Source organism: Sapajus apella, unplaced genomic scaffold, assembly GCF_009761245.1.
Source record: "Sapajus apella isolate SASKATOON/1434 unplaced genomic scaffold, GSC_monkey_1.0 scaffold16, whole genome shotgun sequence".
NCBI classification, from domain to species: domain Eukaryota; kingdom Metazoa; phylum Chordata; class Mammalia; order Primates; family Cebidae; genus Sapajus; species Sapajus apella.
This window is the reverse complement of record NW_022436956.1, coordinates 23524214-23542891: the sequence shown is the minus strand read 5'-3', so window position 1 is coordinate 23542891 and position 18678 is coordinate 23524214. Positions and strand designations below refer to the sequence as shown.

Sequence of the window (18678 nt, the reverse complement as noted above, 5' to 3'; positions counted from 1 at the left end):
CAAAGATAAAATTCACCAGCAGCAGCCTAAGGGACATTTCTTCATACCATAAACATCGAAAAGTAGCAGCCAAAAGAATTCTCACTGCTATCAAATTGTAGAGACCTGGACTGTAGAGTCATCAACTTTCCCTCTATCAAGTGGTTCAGGGTGAGGGGAGTAGGAATGAATGGTGGCTAGGCGACGTGGCTCACACCTGTAATCCCAACACTTTGGGAGGCCAAGACAGGAGGATTACTTGAGCTCAGGAGTTTGAGATCAGCCTGGGCAACAGAGAGAGACCCCTTCTTTGCAAAAAAATAAAAAACTTTTAAAAGTTTGTTTCTTGCAACAAACTGAACTAAGAAGTATTAAAAACATAGGACATTTATTTAAACTATTACTTTTCATAATTCATCAAGTTTTATTACAGGTCAATATCTTCATTCCACTACTTTACTGGGTACATTCACGAATATTACATAAAACTTCATTTAAAATTAAATAAGAATTAAAAGTACAGCTAAGAACAGAGTCATGATCTGTATGAGAGGCTTTACCATTGTGCACCCTAGTCCCTAATATGGTCATTTTTTGTTTCGTGGGCCTCTCAACCTTAAACTCATTTTTATTTTAGAGAGAATAAAAGTGCTCCTTTGAGCTCTCGCCCACCACGTGCCCAGTCGCTGCATCATCGGCGTGTGTTGACCCAGTGGTACCTGTCCACCCGGTGCACAGCAGGCCTGTAACACTTAGGGTGCTTCTGCGAGCCATGGTAAGTGTTTCCCAGGAGTCCAACATGGCTGTCTACCACATTCTTTTTGTGGGGGATTTGGAACCAAGATTGAAAGGGCTGTTTCAAGTTTTCAACCTGAAAAAAAAAAAAAGTATAAACATCTAACAAACTAGCTGTAAGGACTAAATATTAACCCATAATTCAAAAGTCAGGCCCCTCAAAAGCACAGGGAGCAAAAGTGAAGAGAATTGAAAGTACATAACCATCTTTGAAAAATTCTCTAGCACTTGGTGGGGACATAAGTCACTTTATACTGTACCTTTTTAAAAAGTTAATTAATTTAACTAAAAACCTCTTAATACACTTATCCAAGTTTGTGTTTATTCTTGAGTTGTTGACTTCCATCCCTACCTCACCCCTGCCAGCCAATCCAAAACTGCATGTTCGTGATCTCTGGGGCCACGGCCTAGAAATCTTCATTTTTAACACCTAAGATGACTGATACACTTTTTTATAGATCACACTTTGAAAATACATTGCTGTAAAAGAATATAACTGATTACAGATCTGATCCCCAAATGGAAGAAGACCTTTCTAAGCATAAAAATAGAATTAAGGGCAAATACCATAAATCCTCATTCAACATTTCTTGGAAACTAATTTTAAGTGAAATGACATAGAGCAGGTCTTTGAATAACAGTTTGGTTATAACACTGAGAAAAAAAATGGCTTTGTCATACATCGTTTTACTTAAAGTCACTGTTTCCAAGAAACTATAATGACACAAATAGTTTAAAAAACCAGGGACAAAACATTTGCCAGAAATAAGACAAGGAGTTAAAATAGTTCTGGCATATAAAGAACCTATAATAATACATTAGAATTTCAAATAATGAAGGAGTGAAGAAGGGAAAATTTGTAAGACAGTAGGTGCTAAAACATTTGGGCACATGGAAATTTAATTGTTTAATTTCACTAATACCATATTACATATGCATATCATGTTAATCTAATTATCTGTTTTTTAAATAAGAATAGCCAATTCTAGAGAAAGGCACTTTACGTACAGCTGGTGAGACTACAAATAAATACAATTTTCTATATGGTGATTCGGCTATATATTAAAGACCAGTAAAATACTCACACTCAGTGACCCAGTAGTTCTGTGCTCGAGAATCAAATCTCAAGAAATAACCTAAAATTCAGGCATCACTCTACAAGTTATCAGCTTTTTAAAAAATGTTACAACCATGTGGAAATAATCTAGAATGACTGCCAGTGATAAGTTACAAGGGAGACAAATGAATATTAAAATGTTAATTGCCTTAACATGTAATACATAGGTGATTAAGAGAATATACAGACAAGTATATATATATTAACAAATTCTCTGTAGATCAGTGTTTTTCAAATTGTGGGTCATGAAATCAATTTAGATGCTTGAAATCAAATGAATTTAATTGGAAGTGTTGGGAGCATTGCTCCTAGTAAAGATAAGCACTGTTTCATGAAACTTTTTAAATATAAATATGTATATCTTTCAAGGGGTTGTGGTTTAAAAAGAAGAAAAAAGTTGAGGAAAACTGCGCTAGTGGCAGAATTTATAGCCATTTGAGCTTTCCTAAGTCCAAATTTTCTATAAATGCCATGGTATTCTTAATTAACAAAAGAAAGAAAGAAGGAAAGACAGAAGGAAGGAAGGGAAGGAAGGGCAAGCCAGCCCACCAGTCTAATCTTTGATTATGTAGGAATTTAAGTAAAAGGAAACCTGTGTGTCTTCAAATACTGTATGAAGAAACAGGACAATAAAAGATTAGGGTAGATCCTAAAAGCTCAGTCAAGTGTATGGAATACTCTGTGCAGTGAAGGAGATAGAAAAAGTTTTGCCAAAATACTAAGATTGTGGCTTAAAAATCTTTATGGTTTTGTTCTTTCTATGTTTTGTTTGCTTCTTTGTTTTTATAACAAGTACATTCTTTTTAGAATTAGAGAGTAAAAAGTATAAAAAGAACTGGAACACACTTGACCTGATAAATACTCTTTGGATTGCTAATTTTAGGAATGACATGAGGTTCTTTGCTACAACTTTCTTCGTCGCAGGAAGTGCCAGAGGAATCGTCTGATGAGGCTCTACTAACTGCATAACTGATCTGTTGATACAGTTCCCATTCCTCCCATCTGCCTTTAAAAGAAGCAACTGTAAATGGATGGCTTTTCTCACCATACCTAAGTAGGAAAAGAAATTTAAGTACTGATTAGGGATTCAACTTCCTACAAGTTTTTTAATTGCATTTTAGGTTTTGGGGTACACGTGAAGGACATGCAAGATTGTTGCATAGGTACACACATGGCAGTGTGATTTGCTGCCTTCTTCCCCATCACCTATATCTGGCATTTCCCCCCATGCTCTCTCTCCCCAGCTCCCCACCCCCTGCTGTCCCTCCCCTATTCCCCCGCCCCACAGACCCCAGTGTGTGATGCTCCCCTCCCTGTGTTGATGGGTTCTCATTGTTCAACACCCACCTATATGCTAACTTATTTTAAAAGAAATTGCCTTTAAAAATTGAAGGACATTATGATCTTCACCTACTACACTGTTATAAATGAGGATATTCTATAAGAGCTATTTTGGTTAATTGCTCAGAAAAAACCCGACTAGTTTATTCTGATTCAGTTAATGAATTGTCCCATAGTAGATAACTCTTCTTCCTTTCTGATATTGCCTATAAAACTTATCTGCTATCAACCTATGGTATGTAATAGATACTGTTACCAATCTATAGTTTGTAACACAGTGCAGTGATTAAAGCCAGATTTCAAATATTTTGCAAAATCATTGTGCTTTCCACTTCACCCACTTTGAATAGAAGTCTGCATTTTCTAACAGAAGTTTGCATCTAAAATCTTAACCAAGAAGTGTCCCTGCTGCTAACTCAAGGTTTTGGGGCATCATCTTTTATGAAGGTATATGAGGTTGTCTAACCTAAGGTTTCCAGGAATCACACAGCACACAAACTATGAGATTACTCACCTACAGCACACTTCAAAGGGATCTACCCATATGGTCAGCTCCTTTGGAAGTCCCAGGTGAAAAAAATCCACCTTACTCTCTGCACACGCCCTTTCTAGAATGGGATCTTTATTCTGATTGTTGTTTATCCTGATGCACCTTTAAAAAAAAAAAAAAGTGAAGGGAGATGAAGATGTTATAACAGGTACTTCAGCAGGAAAATTACATTGTGCACACACTGTTGCAATACACATAGCTCCCACCTCACCCCCACCTTCCCCTCAGCCTCCCCTACCCTCCACTCTTACAAGTAAGACATCATCAACTTTGATACAGTGGCTCAGAATGTACGCTACATCACCTAGTCACCAAATTCGTTTACCAGATATTCACAGCTTATTTTTCATGGCAAACACAAATTAGAAATTGCTTAATCTACCTCACATAGGGTGTTTATTCTGTTGTTTCCATTCACACTGTCATCTACTATGTCTCCTCCTTTCGAGTCCACATTCAAACACATGTGATGTCGAGCCTATAAAATTTTCATTATTATATACAGAAAACAAGATCACTCCATTCTCCTAGGAGTTGGCTGTTGCTTGGTGATTACTTCCCTTTTCATCCCATGTGCTAGCTCTCACCTGAAGGCTTGCCCTTTAGAAGGGCAATCAGAGTGCCAGTGACTTCTGTATGTTTCAAACAAGATCGTCATCAGCTTTTCTGCAAAGTCTTCTATTTGCTTTTTACTTAGTTTATCATGTTTTTTCACCAATCTTGTGACAAAGAAAACTGTTGTTGCAATTTCATCCCTCATGATTCAAGAAAAATAGATAAGGTCTGAAATCATTTAAAGGGAGCAAGAAGAAATAGAAACAAATGTTTAACTCATTCTCAATATTTAATTGCCATTTAGAAATTTTACATGCCTTAAAACAGATAATTTGCTAGAAAGAAGTCTTTAGTAAACTAGATAAGTACACGAACACTATAAATCAACATAACAGCCAAGAACAGCAATTCCTCAAACAGCCCATGTTTAAAGGTTTTCAAAGAAAAAAAAGTATTTTTAAAATTTTAAAGCACTTAGTAATAAATGAAACATCACTGCGCAACTTAAAAATATCCGGATATGGGAGAGTAATTACCTTAAGCATCACTTTTTAAAGATATATTAACAAAGAGCAAAATATTTCAGGAGAGAGTAATTCCAAAATGTGGCTCACAAGTTGCATGCTCTAAGAATAAACAAACACATTACTTGCCAACAAAAGCTCTTTAGCCCTCGAGAAAAGTGAGAGAAAACCAACTGCAGGATCTCCTTTGTTTCCAACTCTCACCCACACCTGCTTACAAGTTTGAGGCTGAAGTTTATATAAGCCTGGGCCCTAAAGGCTGATGGGTGCTTCACCTTGCACAGGTGCTGCCTATTGAGATAATCATACAGCTTTTTCATATACCAATCTGGTCTCCATCTGACTGCTTCTTGGCATAAGTGGAGTTGGTTCTCTGTTTAAAGTGTTTAAAAATTTCAACTGGATCTATATTTTCTATTTTGCTGTTATAATCTTATCTTTTATAACACAGAGTGAGAATCAAGCATTCTTCTTCCGTATCCTTATATCATACATTCCAATAATGTCATCTCTAACTTAGCTGTTAACATATTAAAGAATTCTGCCTTTGATTTCTTACAAAACGTGAGGACCACTTTGAGCAGTCATTATGTTAACGACACATTTTTTACTAAAGTGTTTACTTGTAGGATAAGAGGAAGAGATCTGAGTTTAACCTCACCAGTTCTCAAAGGGTGGGTCTGTGACCATGTGATCTGGACTCATCATATTGCTTGTTAAAAATTCAGATTCTTGGCTGGGCATGGTGGCTCATGCCTGTAATCCCAGCACTTTGGGAAGCTGACATGAGCAGATCACCTGAGGCCAGGAGTTTGAGACCATTCTGGCCAATATGGTGAAACCCCGTCTTTACTAAAAATACAAAAATTAGCCAGGCATCGTGATGGGTGCCTGTAATCCCAGCTACTCAGGAGGCTGAGGCAGGAGAATTGCTTGAACCCAGGAGGCGGAGGTTGCAGTGAGCTGAGATCACACCACTGCACTCCAGACTGGGTGACTGAGTAAGACTCCGTCTCAAAAAAAAATTTTTTTTTTAATTTTCAAATTCAGATTCTTGGACCTTATTTCAGATCTGCTGAAGCAACTCTTCTCAAGGTAAGGGCTGGCAATCAGTAGTTACCAAGTTCCCCCAGGTGATTCTGATACCCACTAAGCATTAAGAACCACCACACCTGATATACCTAAGTCTTTAATGCTCATAATTGGTGATCATTCAGTTTCTTCATTAGTGAAAAAGATTCCACTGTCTTACAAAGAAGTCCATTTCATTTCTAAAAAGCTCCAAACAACAGCCAGCACTTCCTATCTATGTGGAGCCTAATCTACCTCTGATTTTTCTACACGTACAGCCTAGTTTCCTTCTGGAACTACACCAGTTGTGTCTAATGTTCCACCACTTGATGACATTTCAAATACTAGCTACTCAGCCTCCCTCAGCCTTCTCTTTGTGGAGCCTAAATAGTCTCAGCTTTTTAATAGTTCCTCCTATAGACTCAGCTCACCATGCTGGGTACTCACATCACAGTGAGTGTCAGGTGTGTGAGTAATCCTCTTTTTCCAGTGTGAGGCTCAGACTTGCACACGATGCTCCAGGTGTGCTCCACCCCTAGAGACTGTCACGGGACTGTTGCTTCCCTCCCTCTGAATACTGTATTCCAGAACACAGCCTCAGGTGGTTTTTACCTTGTTGGCAGTAGCACCATACCACTGACTCACATTGAACTTGCAAGCACTCTTTTTCACTAATGCTATCATGTTGTCCTATCTTTCCCTTCCTGCACAATACAACGTTTAAAAATGTGGGCATTAAGAACGGATACACCTGGGTGTGAACTGCAACTTTAGGGCTCACCATCTGTGTAACCTTGGACAACTTAATTTTCTGCCTGTGAAATGGGAGGTACAATAGCAACCTCATTAGGTTGTTATTAAGATTATAATAGATAACATTAAAGCACTTGCTCTTGAGCTGGGCAGAGGGCCTCATGCCTATAATGCAAACACTTTGGGCCCAGGCAAAAGGATCACTTGAGGTCAGGAGTTTGAGGCCAGCCTGGGCAACTTAGTAAGACCCCTGTCTCTATAAAAATTTTAAAAGTCAGCTTGGTGTTGCATGTACCTGTAGCCTTCTAAAAAGGCTGAGGTAGAAAGATCACTTAAGACCAGGAGTTCGAGGCTACAGTAAGCTATGAGCAATGATTGTGTCACTGCACTGCAGCCTGGGCAAGAGAGCAAAGACCCTGTCTCAAAAAAAAATTTTAAAACCTTTCACCAGTGATGAACTGAGATGAAATACATATATTAGGTAGTGTGCTGGCTATTGTAATATCTTTGATGCTTGAGAAGTATATGAAATGGTAAATATAAGGATTATCAAAGTTGGTTAAGGATAGAAAAATGGATAGAAGGAATTAGTCCTAGTATTCTAGTACAGTAGAGAAATTATAGGTAACAACTGTTGTATATTTCAAAATAGCTAGAAAATTTGTAATGTTCTTAAAATACAAAGATAAACATTTGAGGTAATGGATATCCCAATTACCTAATTTGATCATTATACATTGTCTACAAGTATTAAAATATTATGTGTAACCCCAAAATACATTATATATCAATTTCTTTAAATTGTTTAAAAGAACTATGAAATTGGATGGCTGAGTATCTTGATATCTAAGAATATGATTTAAGACTTAAGATTAATTCAATTTAGTAAATATCTAAACGTCTTCTATGTACCCAGAACATATTAAAATAAACAAAAGTGAAAGTAGGGCCTTAATAATCTTCCAATTCCATAGTTCTTGTTTGTTTCAACTGTCCATGATGTAGTTCTCATTCCTCTTCCTCAGTGGCTGGGGTACACAAAATGTTACACTTTGGAATCACATGAAGATCTTTTAAAAATACCAATGTCTGCCTCCTATCCCTTACCCCAGACATTCTTTTTTTTTTTTTTCAATAGAGATGGGGTCTCCCTCTGTTGCCCAGGCTCGTCTTGAACTCCTGGGCTCAAGAAGCCCTCCTGCCTTGGCCTCTCAAAATGCCAGGATTATAGGTGTGAGCCACCATGCCTGGCAAGACTTAATTGGTATGTAGTGCAACCTGCACGTCAGGATTTTAAAAAGTTTCCCAAGTGATTCCAATGTGAAGCAAAAATGGAAATCATTAGATACATACCACCTTAGTTGTGAAGATTTTAAGCTTATTTTACACTTTTGATTGCTTAATAATGCCTTAAGTTTAACAGATTATTAGGATAAATTTGCATCATTTATTCTCACATTTTCCTAGCCATTTGCTGGGGTAACTTTTGCAAAGATTATTTTTTAAAATTTAGGTTAGAAGAGACAAAGCTGAAAATTAGGGCAACTCCCTGTATGCTGCTGAAATTTTGCTTCTGAGCTAAAGGCAACAGATGCATTAGCAAACACAATTTTTTTCTTTTCAAATGGTTAGTTTGCATTTACAATAATAGAATGGTGCCAGGTGTTTAATAATTCTTTCATTACTTCATATTCCCGATGACAAACAGTTCCCTTGCACTTTGAGTTGGTGAAGTACATTAACTGATGAGGTTTTGAACCCTCTCCTAGCATCATTTTCTACAACAGGCCCAGGCAGGCCTTGGAATTTATGAATAGAACGGTAGAATAACGATGTACTTAGATTTCAGGAAAGAACAATCAAATAAAAAGTAAACATCATGCAAGATTTCCTTCAGTTACTTGCTTATGACTTGAAACACCTTATTTAAATCACTTCCTTTACATTAATGACAACTACACCTTCTGTTTTAATTAACACTCAGTGACTATTTACTGACCACCTACTACACAGACACTAAATATTAGTGGGGCTGGGGGTAAAAACAAAATTCAACTTTCCTTTCAAGAGGCTTATCATCTAGAGAAGGAAATCAAATATATACACAAGGGACTACTTGGATATAAAGTTTGGGAAATGAAATACTCAAAATTTACTTCAAAATACTAGTGACCAAGAGATGAATGTTATCATTAAAAGAATGAAGTTCAGTGGAAGAGTCAGCATAAAACAAACGGTGATTCATTCAGATTGAGGTATACTAAGCTTTCAATGGTAATTAAATGCCCAAGTAGTAATGTCCACTGACAAGATGTTAGAATTTAGGAGAAAGACCAACCTGGGCTGGCCTAAGCCAATCCCCAGCTAAGTAGAAGTAAAAGTGACTGCTGAAATTTGAACAACTCTCCCACTGTGCTTGTGTAAGGTCTAAAATTCTCATTATAAGACATTTGTTCCCTTGCTTAAAACTTTGTCTTTCAAGGATTTCTTTTTGAAAATGTCTGATGAGCTATCTGTAGTAGAGCAACAGGATGGTGTTCTGTTTGGGTGAGGGGAGTATTTCTGGGTAAAGAACCACACAAAACAAGAAATAGGAGGTTCTGGCCATTTGGAATGAGGATAAAGAACAGAAAGGAGGTGAAGCAGCAAAGACATGTTTTACTTCCCATTATGTCTGTAACAGAGAATCAAATGGTATAAAACATGAATATGGCTGAAATGACCTTGTACAAGTAACAATTTCTAGAATTGCATTCTTCATTTTAAACTGAGGAAATTCAACTTGATAGCTAAAGAATAGTCAAGCCCCAAAGTTCATCAATGAAGGTGAAAGTCAAAAATCTGGTTCCACATTTGTCTTCTGTGTTTTAGCAAAATTCCACTTATAAAATGAAAATATTTATGCTTATAGAAGTTTAGAAATAGACAAAATAAGTTTAAAATATCCTCTGAATTGAATATTGTTTGCTGGACTTATGATATAATAACCATTCTTATAACCCCATTTCATTTCTTTAGCTTCCCTCCCTAAACTACAACTTATTTCCCTAGGTTCACCCATCCATTTGCAAATACATGTCATTGCCAAAGAAGGGAAAGGTATAGATGTTTTAGCAAAATTCCACTTCTGACAGAAGTATATTCTTTTAATAACAGCCAGCAAGTAGCACTATTTTATAAAACAATGAACTGATTCTACCCACACATAAACTTAGTTCCATTATGGTCCTCACATAAAAGGAAGTTACACTAATTATTGAAACAAAATTGCATATCCCAAAACATTACCTAATAAAATTCCACAGCCATACAATGTTGATTTGAACCCAGAAGAAGTTAATTTTAGGGTAGCCTGATCAAAGTAAAATTCCTTTATTGATAATACTATGCAAGTGTTTTATTTGCCACAAGACCTTCTTCCTAATTTGTATTTTCTATGTGCATACTGAGCATTCACAATGTAAGTGGCATTGTTTCAAAGAGCACAAAAGATACATACACTTAGATAACATTTCAAGTTAGAAACCAAGATAACTCCTATTCAACGTAGTACTGGAAGTCCTAGCCAGAGCTATTAGGCAAGAGAAATAAATAAAAGGCATCCGAATTGGAAAAGTAAGTCAAATTATCTCTGTTCACTGACAATATGATTGTATACCTAGAAAACCCTAAAGACTCCTCTAGAAAACTCCTCGACCTGATTAACAACTTCAGTAAAGTCTCAGGATACAAAATCAATGTACAAAAATCAGTAGCATTTCTATAAATAATAATCAAGCCAAGAACCAAATTAAGAACCCAATCCCATTTACAATAGCCACAAAAAACAAGCAAACTATCTAGGAATACATTTAACCAAGTGAAAGATCTCTACAAGGAGAACTACAAAACACTGATGAAAGAAGCTGTAGATGACACAAATAAATGGAAAAACATTTCATGCTCATAGATTGGAAGAACTAATATGGTTAAAATAACCACTTGCTCAAGCAATCTACAAATTCAATGCAATCCCTATCAAATTACCAGCCTCATTTTTCACAGAATTAGGAAAAACAATCCTAAAGTTTTGGACCCAAAAAAAGCCCAAATAGCCAAAGAACTCCTAAGCAAAAAGAACAAAGTCAGAGGCATTATACTGCCTGATTTTGAATTATACTATAAGGCTATAGTAACTAAAACAGCAAGGTCCTGGTACAAAAACAGACCCAGAGATTAATGATACAGTATAGGGTTTTCTAACCCAGAAATAAAGCTACGGCCAACTGATCTTCAATTCAAGTCAACAAAAATAAACAATGGGAAACAAGACACCCTATTGAATAAATGAAGCTGGGAAAACTGGCTAGCCATAGGCCAAAGATTAAAACTAAATCCCTATCTCTTAACATATACAAAATAACCTACAGATGGATTAAAGACCTAAATGTAAAACTATAAAACTAAAACTATAAAAATCCTAAAAGAAAACCTAGGAAAATCCCTTATGGACATTGGCTTAGGCAAATAATTTATGATGAATATTCCAAACACAAATGCAATAAAAACAAAGATAGAGAAATAGGACATAAACTAAAAGTTTCTGCACAGTAAAATAAATAATCAATAGGATAAAAAGACAACCCACAGAATGGGAGAAAATGTTTACAAATTATACTTCCAACAAAGAATTAGTATCCAGAATCTACAAGAAATTCAAACAACAAACAAAAACAAACCCATTGAAAATGGGCAATGGACATGAACAGACATTTCTCAAAAGAAGAAATACAAGCAGCTAAAAAAATATGAAAAAATGTACATCACTAATCATCAGAGAAATTCAAATTAAAACCACATTGAGATACCATCTCACTCCAGTCAGAATGGCTTTTATTAAAAAGTCAAAAAACAACATATGTTGGCATGTATGCAGAGAAAAGGGAATGCTTACACACTGTTGGTGGGAATGAAAATTAATTCAACCTCTATGGAAAACAGTGTAGAGATAACTCAAAGAACCAAAAATAGAACACAAAATTCGACACAGTAGTTCCACTACTGGATATCTAACCAAAGGAAAAGAAATCATTATATTAAAAAGACACTTGTGTATTTATTGCAACACGATTTACAATTACAGCAAAGTCATGGAACCTACCTAAATGTCTACCAACTGTTGATTGGATAAAGAAAATATGGTGTATATATACACCATAGAATACTACACAGTCATAACAGAAGAATGAAATAATATCCTTTGCAGCAACATGGATGAAGCTGGAGGCCATTACCCCAAGTGAACTAACCCAGAGGTAGAAAATATTAAATATTCTCACTTATAAGTGTGAGCTAAACAAATGGTACATGTGGAAATGAAGATAGAGAAAACAGACTCTGGGGACTCCCAAAAGGGGTGAGAAGGGTTGAAAAATTACCTACTGGATACAATGCCTAATATTGGGGTGATGAGTACAGCAGAAGCCCAGTACTCAACATTATGGATGTAATACCCATGTAACAAACAAGCATATGTACCCTTTAAAAAAAAAAAAAGATAATTCACTAAAATAATTCAGTGTGTAAAAAAAGCTACAACACTCTATACTAATATAATATATAATATATATACTAATATAATATACGTGTGCATATGTATCAGCACTCTATACTATTATAATAAAATGCCAAATTAAAATTACAATCAAAATATAGAAAATAATGCTTTCTTACTAATGGAACATACTAATTTTAGAGTATTAAGTGTAAATAAGTGTATTAAGTGTAAAAGAGATTAGAGAAGAGAAAGGATCACAATGAACTAAAGGTACTAGGGAAGATTTTACCCAGGAAGTAGAATTTAAGCTTGAGATTTCAACAAACTATCGAGGAGCTAAGAGCAGGAAGGACAATATGAACTTTACCAAAAGTAAGAAAGATGAAATCCTTGAAATATATTCTATAAATACAGAGGAAATAAAGATAACAAATGAGGATTATGTAAAATTTTTAAACAAAATATAAATTCTCCACTTTAAAAAAAGCTTAAGAGCCAAATGAGGACAGTGGAAATAAAAACAAGAATAAGTAGACATAGAATAATGTTTAAGAGGATGGCATATTTTCATTCTTGTAAATCGATTAATTAGCAGGATAATCAGTCTGTTTTCTCCTTTTGGCTTAATAGAGTTACAGAATACTACCTGTTTTTTTGTTTTGTTTGGAAAGATGATAGAGGCCAATTAGTAATGGGACAAGGCCAGGAAAGTTCACCTGTTTAGTTCTAACCTAGAGAAGATCATTGATCCTTCACTGACTCAATGAATAAAGCCCTGGACAAAAAACTCTGGTAGAGCCAATCCAATCATCTGCTGCCTATTGCTAAATCTACTGACCAAACCTTGATGATGTGGTGGTGCCAGGGCAGCAGATTCTCTTGAATTCACAAGCATATGAATTTTAAAACAGCTTGGTTTTTGTGATACTCCTCTCTTCTGCTTCCTGTGGGCTAACCCTTCCCAAGATTTACTTCCTCCTGTCAGCCCCTGAAGAGGAAAGGGATCCTCTCAGATTTGATCCTGAGCCATTTTCCTCATTCTATTCTCTATTCGAGATTAATACATTACTGTCATCACCTGCTCTGGCATCCTTGCTAGCAGGAGCTGGTAGCTCAATGAAGAATCAGCCAGCATATCTTTCTTGGAGAACTCTTTATCCTTGCGACTTCAACTGGTAAGAGGATAAAAGAGCTTCAGTCTCTTTTCATTGTCTCTTTTCAGTTCTGGTCTCCTGCCAGAGTTCTAACTCCACATATCTAACTCCACCACAATATTCTTCCACGACCTGAAACTAAACATTCCTACACCTAAAATCACAATTATTCTCTGAGTAGACTTTCCCCCTCAACACCTCTACTTGTCATCGAAATCTGCAAGTTAATCTTGTTCACTTTGTTCACTTGAATCAGTTACCAACCATGTCATGCAACTTCTCTTCATCCCATATTTTCTACATCACTTTATATTGAAATTTACTAATCTAAATGGTCTTTAAGTCTCCTCTGTCTCACCCTCTTCTACTCTATGCTACTTTATTAATTCTCATAAAACAACACATTTTATACATCTGGGGCTCCTCGAGCAGAATATTGAAATTGAAATTCTCTGGACTTTTTGCCTTTTTTTTTCTGATGAACTTCATAGCAACATATAAGCAGGCAGGTAAGTAGGATCATGGAAGACTTTAAATGTTAAAGTCCTCTTTAATCTTATTTCCCCAATGAGAACGCACTCATTGCTCTTCCAATTGGCCTCAGACATTACAGTCTCCAGAAGCTTGCTTGTGTTTTTCCTCCACAAATGGCTTCTGCTACCAAAAACATCCCCTCTTCATCTCTAGTATTTTTGCTTCTAGGCTCAGCTAAGTCTCATCTTTCCATATAGCCTTTTCTGTGTCCTAACCTTTGATAATTTTCCTTTTCCTTTTTCCAAAATGTTGGCAATAATGTTGTATGAGTCATCAGGATTCCTGAAGCACTGTTTCATATAACCATCCTGATACTAAATAATGATATATAATATAAACAGAATATATAACATAAATATGTATTTAATCTAATAAAGTTATATTAATATAAAGATATATTCATATTACATACTAATATAATTAACATAACTATATTATCTATATATACACACATTGTGCATATCGCCAACTGGACCACATAAATCCCTAGAGATTGTTCTCTAAAGATGGAAAATATACAACTGTTTACTCCTACTGCTGAAGCCATAACTAAGAGCTCCAGCAACTTTAATTATAAAGCCTATTTTGTTAGACTGCTTGTGATTTACCTGAAAGATAAATTAATTTAACATTTTATACTGAAAGCAACAGTATTGATTAATCAATAAATATAAACAAGAAGCTAATTAAGAATCTGGTGCACTCTTACTAATGAGAGTACAATGAAATGGAACTAGAAATATGGAATTATAAAAACTGCTGTTAGTTCATTTTAGCTCAAAAGAAAATCTCCTCTCATAAATAGATTCAATAATTTTTAGTTCTTCAAAGGTACTGAATTGACTTCAATTTAGTCTTGCTTCAACATATAAACTAGTTTCTAAGTATACTATCATGAAGGTTAATAATCTGATATTTATTGGTCTATACACCAAGATATGGTTTTATATTTCCTAAGAGAAAATATGCATTTAAAAAAAAATAAAAGAAAAAGATTTAGACCCGGGGCAGTGGCTCACTCCTGTAATCCCAGCACTTTGGGAGGCCAAGGCAGGTGAATCACCTGAGGTCAGGAGTTTGAGACCAGCCTGGTTTCTCCATTTTTAATAGAGAAACCCCATCTGTATTAAAAATACAAAAAAAATAGCTGGGCATGGTGGTAGGTGTTTGTAATCTCAGCCTCGAGAGGCTGAGGTAGGAGAATCGCTTGAACCCGGAAGGTGGAGATTGCAGTGAATGAGATCGCGCCATTGCACTCCAGCCTGGGCAGTAAGAGTGAAACTCCACCTCAAAAAACAGGTTTAAAAAGCAGCTGCTAAAATCCAGTAATTTCTAGTTAGTCTAATTGTTCATTTTTTTTTCTCTTCTAACAACATCCTTCAAAAGCTGTGGGAGATGGTGAGTTTGTGTGTACTGAGGGGAGAGATATGTTGCCTCCATTGTCTCCACCTTTTCTTGTTTTTTTTGTTTTTTTTTTTTCAGAGTCTTGCTCTGTCACCCAGTCTGGAGTACAGTGGCATGATCTCCACTCTCTGCAAACTCTGCCTCCCAGGTTCAAGCAATTCTCCTGCGTCAGCCTCCCGAGTAGCTGGGACTACAGGCACGCACTACTACCCCCAGCTAATTTTTGTATTTTTAGTAGAGACAGGTTTCACCATGTTCGCCAGGATGTCCCCAATCTCTTGACCTCATGATCTGCCTGCTGTGGCCTCTCTAACTGCTGGGATTACAGGCGTGAACCACCACACCTGGCCTGTCTCCATCTTTTCTAATTCCCAACTCCCATCAATCTAGTCTTGTATCTAGAAGTGATAAATTAAGTCAATATAAATTTGCCAAAACTAAAGCAGAAGGTATTTGTTTTCTATACTCTTCTTGGCTTCCTCCTAATCATCAGCCTCATCAGTCCTTACAGCTCCTTTTCCATCTCCCTAATCACCAAAAGCCCAGAAATTAAACAGTAAACAATTCCCCAAAAGGTGGCTTCCTGGTACTGTCTAAAACAAATGCAATCTTCTGTGTGGGCATTTACAACACCACAAGCATTCTTACTTAGATTAAATCATGGGTCTCCCTGGTCTCCAGGCATGCCTAGACATGAACCATGAAGGGAATGAGATCCTTGGAGTTTCTCTAGTAACTGCAGGCCAAATCAACAGCAACCCTAAGAACAAGCATTCTCTTTTTTTTTTTTTTTTCAACAGAACTAGGCCACACACATTTTTTTGTCGTTATTTAGATTTTTTAGTTGTAGTACATAGAAAATAAAACTCCTTTTAAAAAATTATTTCAGTAGGCAATGCATCTTGATGACTTTTATATATGAGTTTTTTTTTAATTACTTTTAAAGAAAAGTCTGTATGCAACCATCGCCTTGGATGGCAGCAATCCAGCTCAGGTAAGATATTTAAGATGCAACTAATAATCATAAAACATCAAATGGGAAGAAGTATTCAATATAGTATCGGGTAAAAGTGACTAACAATTTGGTAGTTATAAAAACAGGATCGTTTTTATAACTATCTCCTAACCAAGATTTCTAAGTCTGCATATTGTTATTGGAATGTAGACTATTTTGCTCCTACTTTTATATATGTATATTTAAGTGAATGAGTCATTTATGTAATGTGTGCTAAAATATTGTGCCCCTCCCAAAAACAAGATGAGTACAAAATACAGTTATTGTAGATGGCTTGTCTTTCACAATTTAGTTCTACAAGTTAATTTTTACAATTAACATTTTCTGTGCTATACATTTTATATTTTGGTTTCTTTCTCTTCACTTTGGTTGTGTACAGAACAAAGTATGCATTTGAGGGGAAAAGTGCTGTCTTTCATATGCAAAGAAAATGATATAACTTATTTAAACATCCTTAGGCAGTTCTTTAATAGTGTGAGTTTGGAGTTTGTATTGAATGAGCCAGATGACCTGCCCATGTTCATGTTACTAGTGGCATCTGTGAGTCCATGTGCTGGTTTTAGGGAATCGATTTATACCTGGGAAGTTTTCTTTTGTGGAAACTAATTTAGAACTAAGCCTTTGGTGTCAGCAGTGAGTGCTCTGTATTGGATACATGAAGACCATATTTCTAGGGGAGGCTGCTTCCAGCTGAATTTCAAGGTGAGGATAAAGAGAACATTCCTTATCCTCTCCTGATTCATTCATTTAAGGCAAAGCGGAAAGGAGTAATTAAAGGAAAGTTATTAGCAGAGATCTCCCAGAAGTCCTCTGTAACTGTCCCTTTTGCCAAACTGCCACAAAACATTGTCTGGCATTGACAGCCCTAACCCTGAATATCCAAATGTATTCTTGCATCAAGGATCTACTCAAGTCTCACCTCCTCTGGGAACCTTCTTTGACCTATTACAGCTCTCATTGAGGGCCTCCCTTCTATTTCTATCAGTATCTAGTTTAGTAATTTATAATATATATGCTGTCTTGAATGGTACGGTCTTGATCTCAAGAGGACCACGATTTGATGTAACTAACAAGCTGCCTGGCTCACTTCGCATCACTGCATGGCCCTCTGAGAGTATAAGGCCAAGTCCCCAACACAGCACAAGGCTGCAGATAAGACTTTCAAAGGTATCTTCCCACATGTCAGAGGCTACCCAAGCCCGCCTCCATTTGGAAAATTCAACCTATAATTTAAGGTACCTGGGAAGCCGCTTTCCCAGGGCAGAATGGGCACGGAAACTGGGTGGGCTGATGGGTTTCTTGGGGAATGAGGGAGTGGGGAAGGAGCTCTTTGCCCCTCCTGCTAGATCAGAAAGAGAAACGTCTCAAGAATCTGGGCCTCCATCTTCCAGGCGTCTTCCTGGAGGCCATTCAGGGACCGCCCACAGCCCCTTCTCGCAGCCTCCTCCCCTCCCCCACCCTCCCCCACCCCTCCCCCCGCCCCGTCTCGCGCCCGCCCCGCCCTCGGCCCGCGGGGTTCCAAGGGCGGTTGGCCGCCCCCGCCACGGTCACTCGGCCGCTCGGAGCTGCAGGGCGCACGGGGTCTAGAGAGCCGGCTCTAGGGGTTCGGGCTGGGAGCTGAAGCGGGGCGTGCGGGAAGTGGAAGCCCGGGTGGAGGAGGCGAAGGGGAAAGGAAAAGCGAGGGGAACCTGAGCGGGAGGGCCCAGAGAGGTGCGGGAGGCTGCGGGAAGAGGAGACGCGGCACTCCCGGGAGGCCCCGGCGTCGGGGCGCGGCGCTGGAGGGCTCGGGTCTTCCCCCGCAGCGCCGCCCGCTGGCCTGGCCACGCGTACTTGAGCGGCGAGGCCAGCGGGGGTCCCCATGGGCCCGGGGGGCGTCCTCGGGGACCTCTCTCCCCGGGCATCGCGCCCAGCCACTGACGGGCGTCGCCCCGGGTGAAATGGGGTCCGAGGAGGGCCCCGACCCTGCGACCCCGCGTCGGCGCTGCGGACCGTCCGGGAGCTGCAGCCGCGGGCGTCCGGTGCTCGGTTTGTAGGCAGTGTCATTAGCTGATTGTACTGTGGTGGTTAACAATCACTAACTCCACTGCCATCAAAACAAGGCACAGCATCACCGCGGCCAGGCCGGGAGGAGGACGCCGGCTCTGACCGCCCGCAGCCTTCGAGAGAAGGTGCCTGAGAAGCGAGGCGTCGGCGTGGGTCCTGCGCAGGCCTGCTCGGCGAGCGCGCGCTCCAAGTGCGAGGAAACCCGCGGTTTCTCCAGATACAGTTAAACTGTTAGCTCTCTCTAGGAGTCACAGAAGATGGAACAGTCTCATGCCGGGCCAGGAAAGTGAAATCCCTGGAGGGAGAA

The 18678-nt window shown here is 38.1% G+C and overlaps 1 protein-coding gene across 1 annotated transcript; it reads right to left on the bottom strand.

Annotated features, from left to right (window-relative positions):
- Positions 1-348: 348 nt before the first annotated feature.
- BTG4 (BTG anti-proliferation factor 4) lies at positions 349-4562 on the bottom strand. The gene is made up of 4 exons (XM_032285627.1): positions 4370-4562; positions 3747-3884; positions 2743-2941; positions 349-850 (listed from the first exon to the last, which is right to left on the bottom strand). Exons 1-4 carry the CDS (start codon positions 4540-4542, stop codon positions 671-673), a joined length of 690 nt encoding a protein of 229 aa, XP_032141518.1. The 5' UTR covers positions 4543-4562; the 3' UTR covers positions 349-670.
- Between the last annotated feature and the right edge of the window lie 14116 nt (positions 4563-18678).

What these genes read in the sequence shown, in the direction of transcription:
- BTG4 (XM_032285627.1), bottom strand. Translation starts at nt 4,542, where the DNA reads ATGAGGGATGAAATTGCAACAACAGTTTTCTTTGTCACAAGATTGGTG. An exon ending in TCTAAAGGGCAAGCCTTCAG is followed by an intron (nt 3,885 to 4,369) that starts GTGAGAGCTAGC and finishes TTTTTTTTAAAG; the next exon opens with GTGCATCAGGATAAACAACA. An exon ending in CCCTTTGAAGTGTGCTGTAG is followed by an intron (nt 2,942 to 3,746) that starts GTGAGTAATCTC and finishes TTTCCTACTTAG; the next exon opens with GTATGGTGAGAAAAGCCATC.